This window comes from Triticum dicoccoides, chromosome 2B (genome assembly GCF_002162155.2).
Source record: "Triticum dicoccoides isolate Atlit2015 ecotype Zavitan chromosome 2B, WEW_v2.0, whole genome shotgun sequence".
In the NCBI taxonomy this organism is placed as follows: Eukaryota; Viridiplantae; Streptophyta; class Magnoliopsida; order Poales; family Poaceae; genus Triticum; species Triticum dicoccoides.
Genome location: NC_041383.1, coordinates 668221525 through 668240794, shown reverse-complemented (window position 1 = coordinate 668240794; position 19270 = coordinate 668221525). Strand labels below are relative to the sequence as shown.

Here is a 19270-nt window from a genome sequence, read left to right as displayed (position 1 = left end):
CATCCACTTCCACTTTCGTCCACATCTGGCCCCCACCACCCCCCGCGTGCTTCACGCATTGGGAGAAGGTGCCCAGGCACCGGTCGCTGCTCACGCCGGAGCAGCGAGGTATGCCGGAGTACGCGACAGACTCTCCCATTGGGAGGTCTGGTTTTCCCTCGAGCGCGAGGAGCAACGGCGCCTCGGCGTGCACCACCACCATGCCAACTCCCCGCCGCCCCCAGTCGTCAAGCCGGAGGGGCAGGAGGAGGAGGCTGCCTACCAGGTGGTGCTGGCGGCGGCCTTGGAGACCTTCATCGAGGAGGAGCGGCTCAAGGCGGAGGCGGACTACCAAACGAGGCTGGCGGAGGCCATCACCCTCTCTGAAGTGGGCGACTGCGTGATGCCGCCGTCACCACCACCACTCACCCCTGCGATGCCTATGCCCGAGCCGGCCGACCGGTACGTCTGGACTAGCCAGCTGCGGGAGTGGGTCAACGCCCCCCTTGGCTCGGCATGACGCCGCCGCAAGAGGCCGCCTATCTCTAGCATTGGAGGCAGCGCAGGCCGGCGGAGGAGCGCGTGACGGCGAGCGGCACATGCAGAGGGAGCGCGAGGAGGAGGAGGAGGAGCGCTGCAAGAAGGAGGAGGAGGAAGAGCGCACGTGACTCGCCGCATTGCCAGGGCTGCAGCAGACGCCGGAGGAGGCAGCCCTGGCGGCGTATCAAGCCGCGTTGGCAGGGCTGGGACGCCTCCCGTCTTCATCGACCTCGCCGGCGACAATGACGACGGCAAGGGCAAGGGCAAGGCGGACGACTACGGCGGTGCGCGGGCTTTTTTATGTTTAATTAATGTTTAAGACGACTTTGGCCGGTGTTGACCGGCCACTTTATGTTTAATTATATTTTACTAAATTTATTTTGACCACGCGGGGCAAAAAATGGGTACGCTTTTCATTGGACGCACCTGCCGACCCAAAACGAAAAGCGGATACGCACGTCCGTCTTATCGACCCAAACGAACAAAAAACGAACAACGCGCGTGTCCGTTTGGGTTGTTGAGTTGCTCTTAAAACTTGACTCTTTTGAATCTCGTGGCACCAAAATAAAAGCTGTACTAACTAGACTCTTTTGAAACTGGTGGCACCAAAACTTGACTTGAGAATTGCGACGAGGAGCAGGAACCATATGGACTAAGCTGGCTGTTGTGATAACTTCTTACGTGTTGTACTACTTGTATCAATTCCTAAACGAGAAAAAAATGGCAGAGGACCGTCCATAGCGACATCAGTACCAAGTTCCATTGATAGCTTAAGTTCGATGATTCTTGAATTGCCATCAATAGCTTGACAGAACTTAAATATGCCGTGCAGGGACAAGGTAAAATGTGGTTGGCATATCTTCCTTTTCATAGACAACCTCATTGTAGATGCAATAACATTTATAATTGAACTCAACATGGTGATATCCCCTTTCAATAATTTTCCATCTTCAACTAGCAGATAAAGATATTTAGATATTTCTGAGAGTTGCTCAAGGCCTCAAGTGCAGTTTCTTGGAGCTATTTCGTGATGAAACTTGATAAGATCAAAGCAATGAAAGGCAGTTTTGTGTCTAATGATGGGACCAAATTTATATGGAAGAGTACCAACACCAAATAAGCACCTACTAATTTCGTATCCCAAAATTTGACAAGAAAGAAAAATAACTAGAAAGCAATATTACAAAGATCACAACCTTCTCAAAGTTTCGAACACCGGAGGCATCCAGAACTTAATGTGGTTGCATCAATCAACTGAAAACCGGCCTGAAGTACACAATCCAACAGAGAGACTATAAAAACAGAGTTGTTGGCTATGTATCCACCTGGAGTGACTGTACATGGCCAGAAACGAAGGAACATGAGAGGCTCAGAGGCTCAAGTGACCAAGAAGATGAAGACCATGAGGGCGAACAGGAAGAGTGTGCATGACAAAAATGGATATGATGATGGAGAAAGTGTAATGGTGACTAAAACAAACTATTATATTCATTTTTTAACTTAAAAAACTTCTCTAGTCTTATGGTCCTATCTTTCAGGGTCCTAAAAATTGTAGCCGTGATCCAAAGGGTCAATAGCTAGGACAATCAAGTTCCTTGAGCACCAATGTAGCATTGATATTGTTGTTGAAATCCAGCAATAAGCATGTTGGGAGAACATGGGCGTTCTCAGAGCTTAGCCACTCTCGGCCGTCGGATCGGATTTTTGATGCGACTTCGTCCGTCCGATCTCGCTGCTGGACGATCCTGGCCGTTGGATCAAAAAAAGCACTGCTACAATAAATAGTTAGCTCTCGCTCGTGCCACCGCGGGCATTTTCGTCATTTCGCACACAGGGTATAAAAGGGGCTTCTCCCGTGGAGATAACCCTAGGTCGCTCACTCCCACACTCGCGCGCGGCCGCCTGCTCCCCACGCCGCCGCCTCCGCTCGCCCTCGCCGCCACCTCGCCCTCGCGCCGTCGTGTCTTCTCCTCCTCCCCGCCCTCTCGGTACTCCTACCAGGCGAGCGCGAGCGCGAGCAGCCAGAGAGGAACGGCCACGAGCCTCTTCCTCAGCAGCGCCGGCGTCGGCGGCTCACTCTGCAGCCCCTGCCTCGTGGGGCTCATGGCCCCCTTCCTCCGCGGCGCCGGCGTGTCACCCCCTAGGGATGGTGCACGTCGACGTCGACTGGCCGGAGAAGCAAGTGGGTATCGGGATCGGAGCGGAAGAGGAAGGAGGGCGAGAGCGAGACAACTCAGGGGAGGATAAGAGAGAACGAGAGGCTAGAAAATGAATTCAATTTCAAACTTCTTACCGTACAACACTGGCTCGCCCGCTTATATACCGCGGCTTACAACCCAACACTCGGCCCAACGGCCCACACTACAACACGACCCAAAAGCCCATGGAAACTTCAAACGCTTCGCGCCTTCGCCACTGTGATCGCCTGTGAGCTTGTCTCTGTGTCACTTACAGTACCCGCCCCTGAAGAGCCAGCTTGTCCCCAAGCTGGTGCCGATGGAAAGCGTTCCTTGAGAACCTCGTAGTCCTCCCAGATGGCAGAAGCAGCAGGTATCTTCGTCCACTTGACCAATATTTGAAGATGAGCGGCGTTTCCTTTCTTGACCAGCCTGCGGTCCAGGATTTCTTCAGGGTAAACCCCCGGCACAGAGAGATCAACTGGTACTGGCAGCATTGTGAACACCGGCGTGTGATCAGGCACATGGTTCTTGAGATGAGACACATGGAAAATCGGGTGGACTTGACTTCCTCTTGGCAACTACAGTTTATACGCAGCGTTGCCGATTTTCTCCAGTACCTTGTATGGGCCAAAATACTTCAGCGCCAGCTTCCTACACGGTCGATTTACCACTGTGGATTGGGCATGAGGTTGCAGTCACAGGTATACCATTTCCCTTTGAGCAAACACTCTTTCAGACCGCTTTTTGTCAACAAAGTGCTTATACTTGTACTGAGCACGTGCCAACTGATCCTTAAGAACTGCTGTATGCTGAGTATGTGTAGTCAACCACTCGTTCACACCAGGATTGACAGATGTCGTGTGTCCCGCGAGCTGACCCATGTTTGGAGCATACCCATAGAGAGCCTTGTATGGAGTACATCCAAGTGAGGAATGATATGTGGAATTGTACCAGAACTCTGCTTGGGGCAACCAAGTAACCCATTTTGTTGGACACTCATGGACTGCACACCTCAGATACATCTCTAGACACTGGTTGACCTGTTCTGTTTGGCCATCCGTTTGCGGGTGATATGCCGTGCTCATCTGTAGCTCAGTGCCCCATATCCTAAACAACTCTTTCCAGAATGAACCGGTGAAAATCTTATCTCTGTCAGACATAATTTCCAGTGGTAATCCATGCAGTTTCACAATGTTGTTGAGGAACACCTTTGCAACAGAAGCAACTGTGAAGGGATGTTTCAATGGTAGAAAGTGACTTACTTTGGTGAAGCGATCCACTACTACCAGTATGGCAGAATATCCCTCAGACTTGGGTAAACCTTCTATGGAATCCATGCTAATGGCCTGCCAAGGGCTGTCAGGGATGGGCAAAGGCTGTAGTAGCCCCGGAGTTTTGCACAACTCATGTTTGGCTTGCTGACATATGCCACACTGTTTGACAAAGTTCTCCACATCTGTTTTCATTCCCATCCAACTAAACAGATGTTTGACTCTGTGGTATGTAGGTAGAATACCTGAATGGCCTCCTACTGGAGTAGAATGAAATGCCTGAATCAGTTTGGTTTTCAGACCCACATTTGCTCCCACCCATATTTTACTGTCCTGTTTGAGCAGCCCCTCCTGAAGTTGGAACCCAGGACAAGCAGTGGAGTCCACAGCTAGCTTTTGTAACATGGACAAGGTCTCTGGATCAACAGAGTAAGAGTTGAGAATTTCCTGTATCCACACTGGCTTGCTGGTGGAAACACTTTGTACAGAGAACAAATGTGCCACCCTAGATAAAGCATCTGCAGCTGTGTTTTCCACACCTTTTTTATATTGAATGGAAAACTGCAATCCTACCAGCTTGGTCATTGCCTTCCTTTGTAAGTCAGACGTGAGATTCTGATCTCCCAAGTGGCATAAACTTTGATGGTATGTTTTGATAATGAATGGAGCTCTGCTCAAGTAAGATCTCCATCTGTCAATGGCCAACATAATTGCCAAAAACTCCTTCTCATATATAGATTTCTTCTGATTTTGCACCCCCAAGGCTTTGCTATAATATGCAATGGGATGGCCCTCCTGGGACAGAATAGCTCCCACTCCATTGTTGCAAGCATCACTTTCTACAGTAAAAGTCTTGTCAAAGTTGGGAAGAGCTAACACAGGAGTGTTAACCATGGCTTGTTTGAGCAGCTAGAAAGCTTGTTGTGCCTCATCAGACCAGGAGAATGCTTTTTTCTTCAATAGAGCAGTCAAGGGTTTGGCCAACACCCCATAATTCCTCACAAACTTTCTGTAATATCCAGTGAGTCCCAGAAAACCCCTCAATTCAGTTACAGATGTGGGAATTGGCCACTGTAACATAGCTTCAGTCTTGACAGGATCAGTAGATACACCTGTGTCAGAAATTATGTGCCCCAGATACTCCAAGGACTGCTGAGCAAAAGCACACTTACTTTCTTTGACAAACAATTGATTTTCTTTGAGTATATCAAACACTGACTGAAGATGCTCTATATGTTCCTCCAGTGTTCCACTGAACACCAGTATATCATCCATGAAGACCAGTACATACTTCCTATTAGCCCCATCAAAAGCAAAATTCATGACACACTGAAAGGTGCCTGGAGTAGTAGCTAATCCAAAAGGCATTACCCTGAACTGGAACTGCCCATGATGGGTTTTGAATGCCGTTTTAAACTCATCCTCCTCTTTCATTCTTATCTGATGGTACCCAGATATGAGATCCAACTTAGAGAATCATTTTGCTCCTCCTAATTCATCCAGAATCTCATCTATAACTGCCATGGGAAACTTGTTCTTCACAGTAATGGCATTAAGTTTTTTTGTAATCCACACAAAACCTCCAAGTCCCATCCTTCTTTTTGACTAGCAGAACTGGTGCAACAAAAGGGCTTATACTGTGGGTAATTAGACCTGCATCCAACATCTCCTTGACTTGTTTCTCAATTTCATCCTTTTGTAGAGGGGAGTATCTGTATGGTCTGCAGTTAACAGGGGCAACATCTGGTACCAGATTTATTTTGTGGTCAAAATCTCTGTGTGGAGGTAAAGTGTGTGGCTCTTGGAACACCTGTTTGTTCCTGTCCAACACTTATTGCACCTCTTGAGGAATTTTTGTGATAGGTGCCATGACTATGCGATTTAGCAGTGCAGTAGCCCACACATTGTTTCCTTTCTCCCACTTAAGGAACTGTTCAGCAGATATCTCCTCTATACTCTCTTGTTGAACAGGCAGAACTCCTTGAAGTCTGACCTCTTTGCCCTGGTACTGAAATTGTATCCACTTGTCAGCCCAATGACACTGCATCACACCCCATTGCTCTAGCCAATCCATGCCCAAAATAATGTCATGCCCTCCTAGTGGCAGTACTTGCATGGAGTTACTGAAACTGTGCCCCTGTATCCACCATGTGAGTTGAGGTACTTTTTCAGTACAAGCAATAAGATTTCCATTTGCTACCTTTACTTATAAAGGATTCACTAATTTCTCAGTAGGAATAGCAACCTTATCCAGGAAGGCTTTATCCACAAACGTGTGTGTGCTGCCTGAATCAACCAGTATCAACACCACCTTGTTCTACACAAGAGCTCTCAGTTGAATAGTTTTTGGATTTGGTGCACCTGACAAGGCATTTACTGAGATAGTAGCACATTCTTCATGTCCTCCTGCTACTAAAGCATCCAACACAACATCTGATATGATTTCCTGTGTAGCTAGCACCTCAGCTGCTTTCAACTGAGCTCCCCCTGCCACAGGCTGATTACAGACATGACCAGGTACACATTTTTCTCCACACTTATAGCACAGTCCATTTGCTCGAGAGTATTCCTTCAACTATTTTGCTTTCCATAACTCACCTGTTGCTAAACCAGATTGATTGTCTGACTTTGTATATGTAGCTTTCTGGAAAGTGGGTTTGTGTGTTTTCTGTTGGAGTAGTAATCCCTCCTGAACTAATGCATATAGAGCTGCCAATTGAACAGTACTCGGCATCTGAAATTCCACTGCTGATCTGAGTTCCTCCTTGAGGCCCAGCACAAATCTAGTGACCAAGAACGTGTCACTAATTGTGGGTTCGTACAGCTTAACTATGTATACCAGCTGCAGGAACTGCTGTTTATATTCCTCGACCGTGTCTACTTGTTTTAACAGCATCAACTCTTTCATCTTCTGTCGATAAACATCAACATCAAACTCCAGCAATATCGCCTGACAAAACTGCTCCCAAGTATGGAATTCCCCAGACTGTTTGAACGCTTGATACCAACGGGCCGCGTTATTTGACAGATACAGAGAAGCAGGCGTGACCTTAAAACTGTCAGGAATGTGATAGAGCCTGAAGAATGCCTCACACTTGTCCAGCCAAATCCTCACATCCGTGCCATCAAACCTTGAGAAATTCATTTTTGGCATCCATTGCCTCTTGCCCATGCTCTCATCTACTACAGTAAGTATGGGTTGTTGTGGTACGTGATGTACCTCAGGCATCTGAATCGGCGTGGCGGAGGTCGCCCTACTGATCGCGGTGCCGCGCCGAGTATGCCATCTGAAACCTCAGAAGCAGTCGGGGACGAGGCCTCTGCTACTCCTTGCTGCTTGTGCATCTGTGCCGCATGAGCTTGACTCTGCTGCACCTGTCCCAGCGTGTTGCAGGAGAGATCCACCTTGACTTGCACCTGATCGAGGCGTGCGCCTTTCTCCGTCAGCTTGGCGTCGAGAGCCTCGAGCTGCACGCTGAGTCCATCGATGGCGGCCAACTTGCTCTAAGCGGCCCTGATCTCCGCGAACTCCTTCAGCAGTCGTTCCTGGAGCGCCTCCATCTCATCCGCGAGGAAGCACGACTGCGGATTCGGCTTGAATGTCATCGTGGTCGCCGGATTTCCCCGAAGCAATCCACCTCAGGTCAGGAATTACGCAGATCGAACCCTAGGGTGATCCGCCACCGTCGCCTCGGATTTGCTGGGTACGAATTGGGAAAAAAAATCCGGAGGAAAACAGCGGTGAGGATCAACGGCTCTGATACCAACTGTCACCCCCTAGGGATGGTGCACGTCAACGGTGACTGGCCGGAGAAGCAGGTGGGTATTGGGATCGGAGTGGAAGAGGAAGGAGGGCGAGAGCGAGACAGCTCAAGGGAGGATAAGAGAGAACGAGAGGCTAGAATGAATTCAATTTTGAACTTCTTACCGTGCAACGCTGGCTCACCCGCTTATATACCGTGGCTTACAACCCAACACTCGGCCCAACGACCCACACTACAACACGACCCAAAAGCCCATGGAAACTTCAAACGCTTCGTGCCTTCGCCACTGCGATCGCCTGTGAGCTTGTCTCTCTGTCACTTACACGGCGCCGGTGGCTCCCTCCTCCGCGGTGGCACGAGCGAGAGCTCCATGGACGAGGACGACCACCACAGCGACGACGGCGCCCCTCACATGGTCAAGCTCGATGGAAGAGCGCTCGACATGGCCGCATTCGTCTGCTCTGGTGTGGTACAGTCGAGCTCGGCCAATGACGAGGTCATGTACCTCCGCCTGGACGGCTCCTAGCATGGGTAAGCAAGGCAACACCCCCATCCCCATGGCCGTTTCAGTTTTCAGAGGCTCCTTCTTCTTTCGTGTGTGCTGATGACGCATGCTTTTCTCCATGGAGTTGACAAGATGGAGATCCCTGCCATATCTTATATTCTTCAGTTGTCAAATGCGCACTCAGCTATTCAGATTGCTGCATCTTTTCTTCCAGTTTTTCTTCATATTGATCTATGCTATGGATTATGACAAATAGAGCTGAGAATTTGTGCTTTATAACTTTTGGGTCAGGATGGTATTTACGACAATATGCATCTACTGATACTGTTTGTGTTTGCATTTTAGAATCTTAGCGCTTGATATTGACTTTCCAGGGGATGTATTTCTAATGTGTAGGTGAACCGGTTTACAATGCAGAGATTGCGACAAGAAATAACGAAGAACAACGTGTGTATGTGTGCTAATTACCATGGATAATGCTCAATTCTTCTGTTTCCAAATGGCCCTTCACACTACAGGAAAGTTACAATCAGTAAAAGTTAAGGTCAGACTTTTGAGAAGGTAAACATGTATTCTACATATGGTTACTTTTATGTACTTTTGGATATATGCATTTTCTTGGGTGACTAAGATGGTGTAGAGGCTCTGCCAGGATTACTTGTAATTTCTGCCACCAAATAAGCTGTTACAAAAGGAGTAACAAATGCAATATCTGTTTTGACCGAGCTGAGTTCAAAATTAACTATAAAAACAGACATTTACCGATAAGGAAATCTGATAGGTTATGTGTTGTTATTGTACAAAATAGCAACAAGACTTCACTACTGAGAGATATTTATGCCTGCATCATGATAGGTCTCCTTCCAAGTGGGTTGACCTGTTTTTTCTATCCCAAGTTTATTGGCCTGTTTTTTTGTCCTTCCGAGGTTATCATTATGTTTTTTGTGCATGCTCAACTGGCATATTTAGTGGCGAGTTTGGTGCTTCTATCACTGTGTTCTTTGAGAGTGTGGACATCTATCATTACCATATGGACTAGGTATGCAAAGTTATTCCTCTGGTATGCTTTATTGTGGCCATATGGCCTTTTATGTTTCATTCCTTTTGTATTTCTCTCAACAAAAAATGTAGAGCCGCACCTTAATTGTCATGGTGATGTTGGATGGCATGGCAGTTGTCCAGTTCTATTATTTAAGAAGTCGATGTGTGTATATCGATCAAAGTGATAACCACAGTAGACTAAAAAACTTAGAAGTAGAGTTTAAAAGAAAATTCAGAAGCATTGGAGGCTCATGCTTCTACTGTCATGTTTTATGCTCCAGTTAGGAGTGGTGTTTCTAAAATAGAGATTATTGATTTTCACATATATATAACATTGTTCATAGTAGCATTCCTGTCTCATTCTTTCTTTTCCATTTTCTTCTCCCTCTAAATTGTAGAGCTCCTAATCAAATTAGTAATCTTTTCAACTCTTTCTATAACTTCGCAGGTTTCAGAAATAAGATGTTTGCTTTATTGAACTAAGTTGTTCTCTTTTTGAGAGAGTATTGCACTAAGATATTTTATATCCTTATTATAGGGATACAAGGTCCGTGAACCATTCATATAGTTACCGATTTTAGACAGATTTTGTTTCGGTTACGAAGGTTTAGAGGGATATATGAATGATCTGGAGTTTCAGTTATCATTTGAGCTACTTCCCCATTCATATTCTTAACATTAATCCATCCTATTAGTATTAATTAATTATGATGCTGCCATGTTCATTTCTGCCCTTGGAGGGAGATGAACATATGGTGCTGCCGGCACAACACTCAAGGGCATGGAGGCTGACAAGGCGAAAGAGGCATGTTCTCAGCCACCAAATTACGATGTTGAGCAGTGCCTGAGCGGAAGATAGCAAGGCGGTTGACGTAGGATTCGGAGTAAGCAGAGCTAGCGGCAGTGGACGCAGCTACCACGTCGGTGGGCGCACCAGAGGCACAACACACGGTGGACATCGAGGATGTAGTGCACATCAAAGCAGTCGCCGCTCCGCGGTAAATTAGATAGACAAAATACATGACATGTTAGGCTATTACTCGCTAGCAGTAGAAATATTCAGCTTATTCATGAGGTAACAACAGGGTCTGTTGCGCTGAATCTTTGAGATGAAACCAAACCAAACTAATACATACCTAGCATCCGTCCAGAAGTCTTGATTACGAAATATATATGGTCCCATTTTAAGTTTCAGAGGATATGCTTGGTTATCTATTCTTTTGTAGGGATTTGAGAAAAAAGAAAAGAAAAAACACTTATAATAAGGCATTGGCTTCGTGAGAAAGCACAAAAAATATCGTTGCGCGGCAGCAAGGCATACCTTAATTTGCTTCATGGTGAACTGGAAATGTGCTTTCATGTCAAACTGAAAATATATAGATGTTGTCTGCTAGCACCGTAATATGTCCATCCATTAACCACTATTTTGTCGAAATACAGGCCTTTGCTTCTGGTTATTACAAGCTAGGTAGTATTGTGGCAGTGATCGGAAACTTCTACACGACTCATCACCATCATGTCCATGCCCCAGACTTGGGTAAGTGCTCAAGGTATGAAAATAAATGCCGACTAGAATAGCATGTCTTGCAGCAACATTTCTCATGCTTTTAAATGACCATTGTGTTTCTAATTCTACAGGAAGAATTTTGTAGTTCCACTGTTGGATCCCAAGCAGGAAATTCATGATCAGCCTTGCGCAAGCTATGGAGTTTCAAGAAATCGATTGACAGGTGGAGTGACTGCTAGGGTCATAAACGAAGAAACAATGAAGTCATTGGACAGCAAAACAGATTGTTTATTCCCAATGTCGTTGCTCTTGCAAAACTGCAGGCCTATTGGTTATGTGGTAAGCAACCACTGGACCCTTTATACAAGCACACAAATGTTGATGATGTACATGACAATGATTGTTACCTATTTATCTTAACGGTGACCTTGCTTTGGCATTTCAGAAACATTGTAGTTGCTTATTTGTATCTATACTTTTGGGTGATTTTACCAGTACCTTGCTTATGTTTGTACAGTACTACTGGATATCTGATGGAGCTTTCATTGCCGTACTGCTTATTCCACCCCTTGCTTTGTTTTCCCCTTTTCTGGCTGGTCTCGATACACTTGAAATACTACTTCTGTCCCTGTCGAGTTCGATATGGATATATGCCCCAAAATGTATTTTTGTTTTGCTAAACAGTTTAATGCAACTTAGTGATAAAATATGTCTTCTATTTATGTACACTTTCTCTCAATCACCAATATGGTCTCAGTTATCCATGTTTATGTACGCATTGTCTGCAGGTAGTTATGTTGGTTTTATCTTCCGGTTGGTTGTTAGTCCACTACAAGAGTTGTCACAATATGAAAAGGCTCCAAAAGGTGTCACGGTCAGGAATCATTTTTTCAGGCATCCGATGATGACTAGGTAACCAAACCGTGTCACAGGATGTGTGTTTGTGTGGTCTGGCAAAGTAATGCTCTTCTTTTGTGGTATGTGGAAAGTAATGCTCTCTTTGTTATTCATTTTTGGAGCTATTAAATATTTTTGCCCTCATAATAGTTTTAGATGTTATGCCTTAGCATATTATATCAATGAGAAGTGAATGTGTTTTAGCTCGTATCTTCTAAATTAGTGTCTTCCACCGATATCAGAAATTAATGGTTCATATCATGTTTTGTATTTCTGTTATATCATGTACTTCTTCAAAATTTGTATCTCAACCTAGCCTTCTTAGTGATAATTTTAGTGGAAGACATTAGAATTATTTCCGAGTATGAGGACTGTTATTTATTAACAACAAGTGTTTATCACATTTAACAGAAATTAGTCTCCTTATTAACAGAAATGCACTGATCCTATTCTACCACTATAATTTAGTTCATGTGCTGTAGGCATCACCGTCGTTGCAATTCCTAAAGATGTGGAATTCTCATACTAATGCTGCTAAAATTGAAAGCTAGGCATCCTCTTCTTGATAAATCGTGTTTTATAACCGGATCAACAAAGTTTTTGTATTTCATGATTAAGAGATGAAGTCATGTTTGCCAATGTCACCCATAAATACACTAATTATTTGCCATCCTGAGCTCATTTCCATGTCTGCTCTGGAATATTTTCCTATAGAGAAGAGGGTCACAGTACCAATTGGGCACACTTTGTCAAGGCGGCAGGAATAAAAGAATATCATATACTCAGATAAGGATCTTCACCTTCAAGATTATAAGGGGAAATTATTGTTCACTGTCCTGTCCATATGCTTCAGAAGGAAATCACAAGTGTATTTTCTATACAAAACCATCGTGTGGTCATCTATATTACGAACTATTCACATCAGATTCATATGGAATGGCACTGCGGTAGTTGAACCAAAGCTATCTATCAGTATGCCTAACTATGGCTTTGTAGTTTTAGCGCATCCACTGCCACTGTGTTGGCTTTTGCTCTCTAATATTTCCTACTTGTACTACTGAACTTAATGCCAACTAATTAGCTTTTGTAATATCATGGCTGCATTGAACTTGATGTTTCCTTACTTCTGCGGCCGTTAGTTTTTATAATCTCATGACTTTGTTGAAATCGATGATGTTACGCTCCTGAAATGTTTGTTCTTTTCCATGAACCAGAAAATCGGTTGTTCTATTACACGTGCTAAACTTGCCTTCCTACTAATGCATCATGCGATTTGATCTTTCGCTGTTTGCCATGTCGGTTGGACCGGCACCCTCGCGCCAAGGCGCGTTGCCGATCTAGTACTCCATATTGTTCGTTCTTTTGAATGAAGTACATAAATTTAATAAGAGCGAATTCCGATTTTTACCCCTTATTTTGACATCTTCGACACTAATTACCCCATTTTACGGCGTTTTTATCCGTTTTACCCCATTTACCCCATTTATCAAAAGTGTTGCCACAATTTACCCCGTTTAAAATTTTGTGAGCGTTCTGACTTGTGGGTCACAATTGTCTAGTCGAGCTGGCATACCATTCGGTGTTTTTTCCTATCTATTTTCCTCATTGGTGAACCGGGCTGTGCAGGTTCTCCCGACCGGCTCGGCCCGACGGAGGTCGCTCGTGTCGCGTCCAACACACAACGCCTGAGTTGCCCGCTCGCCACACTCGTCTCCAGTCGCTTCTTGCTTGCGTTGCTCACCCCCAATCAATGATCACCCATCCAGGCTTCCGCCACATGCGCCCGTCAGACTCACTCGAACATACAAGATTTCAGATTATGTCAGTATATTTATACCACTTTAATTCTATCCACAAAATAATGCATTCTTAAGGTTGTTTAATACTGAAGAAAAATATACATGATTTCAGATTATACCAGTAACATTTTCTCCTATAATTTATTCAACGGTAACATGCCACCCTAATCAAGTACAATCATCTCATTAGAATACTTCTTCAAACCGGAAACGAGTAGCCTAAACACATCTAATATGCACCCCAAACTGAGAGAAAATCCAACCACAAAAAATCTAACCACTAGGGGTGTGAAACAGAGAATACGGCCATGCATATACGAGTGGAGAAGATTGTCATACCGGCTGCTGCCCACTTCAACGATCTCTAGCAGGCAAGCAATCTTGCTTGCCGCTTGTCGCCTACGTCGTCCAACCCCCTCCTAACGAAGGAGGCAGTGGTTTGGGGCCGTGAATATTGGAGGCCAGGATGGTGCGACCCAGCTCAGGCGTTGTCTGTTGGACACGAGCGACCTGCTTTGGTGCGCTCATATTGGGCCGGGCCGGCCACGAAAAACAGCAAGGACAGGTTCAGCAGGGAGAAGACCATCGATGTGACATGCCAAATGGACTAGACAATTGGGACTTGATGGTCAAAACACACATAAAACTTTAAACAGGGTAAACCGTGGTAACAATTTTGCTAAATAGGGTAAAACAGATGAAATCCCGCTAAATTGTAACGACCACAATCCCAATGGACCGAAGTCTCTGTGCTTAAGTGTCATTTCTGGATCGGTATGCTGACACACACAGTACTTGAGGAATTATAACAGAGTTTCAATCAAACACTTATTACATCGAGATCTTCGTAAAGAGTATTTATTACACAAATAATATGGCTGAAAGCCATCTAAGCAAAATAATCGCGGAAGCTTCGAAGATAAATGAGTCCATCAAACTCCAACGACATAGCTGAGTGCATGACAACGACCTATCGCATCTTATTCTTTGTCGGTAAAGTCTGCAACATGAGACATTGCAGCCGTGTAGGTCAGCACATGGAATATGTTGACAGAGTTACACTGTAGAGCAAATGAATGCAAGAAACTATATCTACATGCATATTTGGCTGGTGGAGGCTCTAAGTTTAATGTTTTGCATGAAGCTAATTTTTCCCTACAACAAATAAATAAATTTTATCTAGTACAAAGTTTATACCAATAATTGAGAAGGTTCCTCCAACTCAATTCCCAACATTAACCAAGTATAATTAATAACCCAATTCATTAATTAAAGAGTGATGAGATCAACAATAATATCCACTTCTAAATACTCAAGATGTCCATAACCGGGGACACGACTAACCATGATTAGTTTATACACTCAGTAGAGGTTGCACACTTTTTCCCACAAGACTCGACCGCATCCATGATCGGAAGATCGAGACATAGTCTTTCTAAAGCATTAACTCTCTACTCTGGGTAGACCGATACACCTACTTTCCCCTACATCTGCTAGTCCACCTCTTCAAGAGCTCACATAACTTACTCAACTATGCCAGAGCCCATAATGGCTTGTGGTTGCATGAAATATCATATGATCCCTTTGAGCCTGAGTGGCGAACCAAGGGAAAATCACACGGGTACTCCGGGATTCCCATGGGCAAGCACTGGTTTCTCCAGGTGCCCCAACCAACCCACCTTAATGTTGTCCAAAAATTATTATCTCTCACAACTTCCATGTACATCACAATTCAATCCCCGTCTACGAGCATGACTAAGCAATATAAGAGCATAACATATATTTCCGGGGTGATCAAAGATAATAGGTTCCTACCTCAAGTACTACAATCAAACCACATGTTCCCAATCCTACTCATGCAAATATTTGAGGGGCAAAACTAATGCATAGTAAAAACTGGGTATTGAAAAGTATGATTAAAGTGTAACTTGCCTTGCTGACGATCGAAAAACTCTAGACATTCGTAGTAGCAAGCTTTGCACTTCCGAAAAATCTAGTGTAGACAAACAATAACATACATAAGCAATCAAGCATATGATGCAAAGAGAAAACAAAAAAAGATCCAAATAAAACTCAAAACAAGCAAATAACTAATCTAAACAGAAAACAAAACTTAACATCATTATAATTATGTGGATTAGATCTTAACAGTAGGTACAAGTGATTGACTACGATTTGCAAAAAGAATCAACTCAAACGGAGCTACGAAACTCAAGATACAAACAAAACAAGATCAAATTCTAATCTGAACTAAACTCAAATTTTAAATTGTTAAAATCATGTTAAAGTTGGTTTACTGGATAGAGGGGATTGCTCAGAAGATTTAGACGTTGGTTTCGTCTAATTCGGACAAACGAGCTAAAAGTTACGAAGGTTTAAAGATCAGGGCTAATATGCGAAGAAACCATTCACGGATAGGTCCCTGGCCAAAATAAACTAAAAAGAAAAATCTACAGAGCGAAGGTTCGCTACAGAGCCTAAACTAACGAATTCATTCGTTACAGAATTAATCTGACGAACGTCCGCTAATTAACCAATCTAAAACAATAAACCGATCTAAAAGATTAAACCGATCTAAAACAAAAAACCAAAAAAAAGAAAGTAAACTGGCGGTTTTACTGGTTTGGGACGGTTCGGCCGGCGGCGACGGGAACGACGGCGGCACGGACTTCGGCGAAGCGGGGCTCCGGCGGCGGGGCGCGGCAGCGGGAGGTGGGGTAGGCGGCGAGCGGCAGCGTGGGCGGCTTGCGGCGGTGCTGCGCGGTGGCAGAGGCGGGCGACGGCGGCTTCGGGACGGGAGGAACGAGGTCGAGGGGAGGGGTCCCGTTCATATAGTAGGAGGGTGGGGGGTGGCGTCCGACTTGGGGAGGAGGCAAGGACAGGCGGCGGCGCGTGGCGGCGTCGGACTCCGGGTTGGGAACGGCGCGCGTGGGAGCTGGCCGGCCCAGTTCGACGGAACTTTTTTAAACAATTTTTTTCCGGAGACTAAAACACTCAAAATAAATAAATAAATATAATCCTAAAAATTCTAGAAAAATTCACATAGCTATATGGCCTTATTAGTGACCTCGTGAACATTTTTATGGGCCTAAATGACTAAACTAAAAACAAATATTACAGTACTAAATTACTCCGTTAACAAATAAATAAACTAGCAAATAAAATCAAATAAACTCTCCAAAAATTTAAAATTCAATTTCCAATATTTTCCTACTGATTTTGAAGAAGTCATATTATCTTCTCACATTATTTAAAAATATATGAAAAAGAATTTTGAAAAACAATTTGATCCAATTTACCAAATATTGATATATCAAAATTGGATTTTTGTGAAAACCTCCAACTCTCAAATAGGCCCTTGAGTTGCTTAAGGCTTCTTGAATCAAAAAGCGAGCAAAACAAAACAACAAAATGCATAAATCATGGATGCATATGAATGATCTATGTATAACATCCAAATTGAAAATTGGGATGTTACATAAATGAGATAATTAGTGTCAATTTTTAAAAAATAGGGGGTAAAATCTAGAATTTACTCATTTAATAATTATAACATATCCCTGTCGATTTCAGACTTTTGAATGAAGTACATAAATTTAATAATTATGACATATACTTGTCGAATTCGGATCTTTTGAATGGAATACATAAATTTAATAATTATTATTACATATCCCCGTGGAAGCGGAAAGTATATATAAAATGGATAGTGCAGTATGAGGAAGGGCTATCCATGGATAAGCTATGGGTAGAGTTGGATGATGGATCGCATTCCTAGGACAGGCTGTATTTTGTAATGACTAAATCCTGCTTCCATGAATATCTTTTGCCAGTTGAGTTCCTCGCGTTCTTTGCTCATGAACAGCATCATCATTTGCATGTCCATCAAGACTTGGGCTTCAAGTACTTGCTGTGAGTGTGAGGGAGATCCAACAACAGCATCGATGATTATCACCTTCCCTGCTCTCGCTCCTTGGGCAATGGCCTCTCTGCATTTTGTCAGGATCTTCACACAATCCTCGTCGCTCCAGTTGTGTAGCACACACTGCCAATCGAAAGTCAAAAACTATCAGTAAGATAGCAATACTCCACGCGTATATTCTTTTCTTTTTGTCGGATCGACCCGTTTATTCTTGTTATGCGCTCACTTATTTCCGAGTACCAATGAGTCCATATATATGAACAGCAGTGGTGGTACGGTTATATCTGTATTTGAAACTGAAAGTAGTGCCATATAGGAGTACGTACAATGGTTTAATAGTACAGTAGTAAACATATACTATTTTAGATAATGAAAAATGGGAACTGGAAGTAGAATGTGTCTTTCTTAAGTACTGTAAATAAATTTTAATATACAGTAAATTGTACCTTAAGCAGAACTGCATCAGCTGGTGGAACGTATTCCATCATGTCGCCGGCAGCAAACTCAACCGACTCATGTGCTGAGACGCCTTGTATAACATGCGGGAGGTCCAACACCGAACACCTGACATGCGGGAAGGCCTTGGCGATGGCCGTCGCCATGGTGTCGTTCCCGCCGCCGACGTCGACCAGAGACGTTAGGCCCGTGAACACCTCGCCGCAATCGCGGACGACGAGCTCCGCCATGTATCGGCTGTCGGACCCCATCGCCTCGTTCACCAGCGCGTTGAACTCCATGTCATGGCCAGCGGCGCCGTAGGGGCTCTCGCCGTGCGCCATGGCGAACGCCGGCTCACCCTCGCCGTCCCTCTGAAACCACTGGGGCAGTCGGAGAGAAGCCTCCAGAAACAGCGGCGAGGTGCCCATGAGCATGCACGGGGACAGGCACGCGCCGCTGCCGCTGACGAGAAGGCGAGACACCGGGCTGAGGCCGTACCGGACGCTCGGCACAGTGGCGACGCCCTCGCCAGCGGCAGGAACATCAACAGCCACAGCCGTGAAGATTCCTTCCACGGCTAGCATCTTCATGAGCCGAGACAGGTATGGTCGTTTGCTACAAGGGAGGGCAAGGGTGGATAACAGGTCGGGCAAAGAGGCCGCGCCACCGCAGCGGTGGAGAGCATCGGGGATTCCAAGCTTTACCGCGCTGTGCAACGCCATGGACTTGAGGTAGCCTAAGGAGTGGCGCACAAGCTCTGCCTCAGCTTGCAAAAGCTCAGCGCTTGAGGTGTTGGCCATTTTGGCTCTGCTTTCTTCTGCTATTATGATCTTACTTCGAGTTTGAGTAATACTAGTGTGGTCTGAGAATCAAATCTCAACTAGGGATGATTTATAGGTCCGAACCGTCCGATAACAGCAACTGTGCACGTGGTTCGAGGAGAGGACCTGGTACCATGCCATGTTTAATGTCTTCAAATCAAAATAAATAAGGGTATCCACTCATAACGGCATCTCCAATGTCGTATCCTCAAACTGTCTAGACCCATTTTACCATCAAACACGATACTCAACAAACCGGAGGCAATTTGTGGGGAGAGAGGGGCTTTGCCGCAGTCCAGACCGCCGCCACGTAGGACTCCAACACCCCAGGCCCACTCAAATCCCCTCCCGACCCACTTTTCTTTCAATCCACCCCTCCTTTCCCTTGCTTTGCATATGCACCCTCCTCATCCGACGCCGCAGATGTACATCTCCGGCCGCCGCCCAGGCATCATAGGACATCCGCAACCCCACCAATGTGCGTGCCCTCCTTGGACTACCCTTCGCAGCCAGGGAGTACATCATCACCTTCCGCACAGGATTCCTTCGCAGCCAGGTACCCTTTGCCCCTCTGCCGATGATGTCCATGACGGACACACCATGTCC

At 45.0% G+C, this 19270-nt stretch overlaps 1 protein-coding gene across 1 annotated transcript; it reads right to left on the bottom strand.

Annotated features, from left to right (window-relative positions):
* Nucleotides 1–17083: 17083 nt before the first annotated feature.
* Nucleotides 17084–18733, bottom strand: LOC119368264 (flavonoid O-methyltransferase-like protein Os11g0303600). The gene is made up of 2 exons (XM_037633570.1): nucleotides 17852–18733; nucleotides 17084–17528 (listed from the first exon to the last, which is right to left on the bottom strand). The coding sequence occupies exons 1-2, from the start codon at nucleotides 18641–18643 to the stop codon at nucleotides 17226–17228; spliced, it is 1095 nt and encodes a 364-aa protein (XP_037489467.1). The 5' UTR covers nucleotides 18644–18733; the 3' UTR covers nucleotides 17084–17225.
* Between the last annotated feature and the right edge of the window lie 537 nt (nucleotides 18734–19270).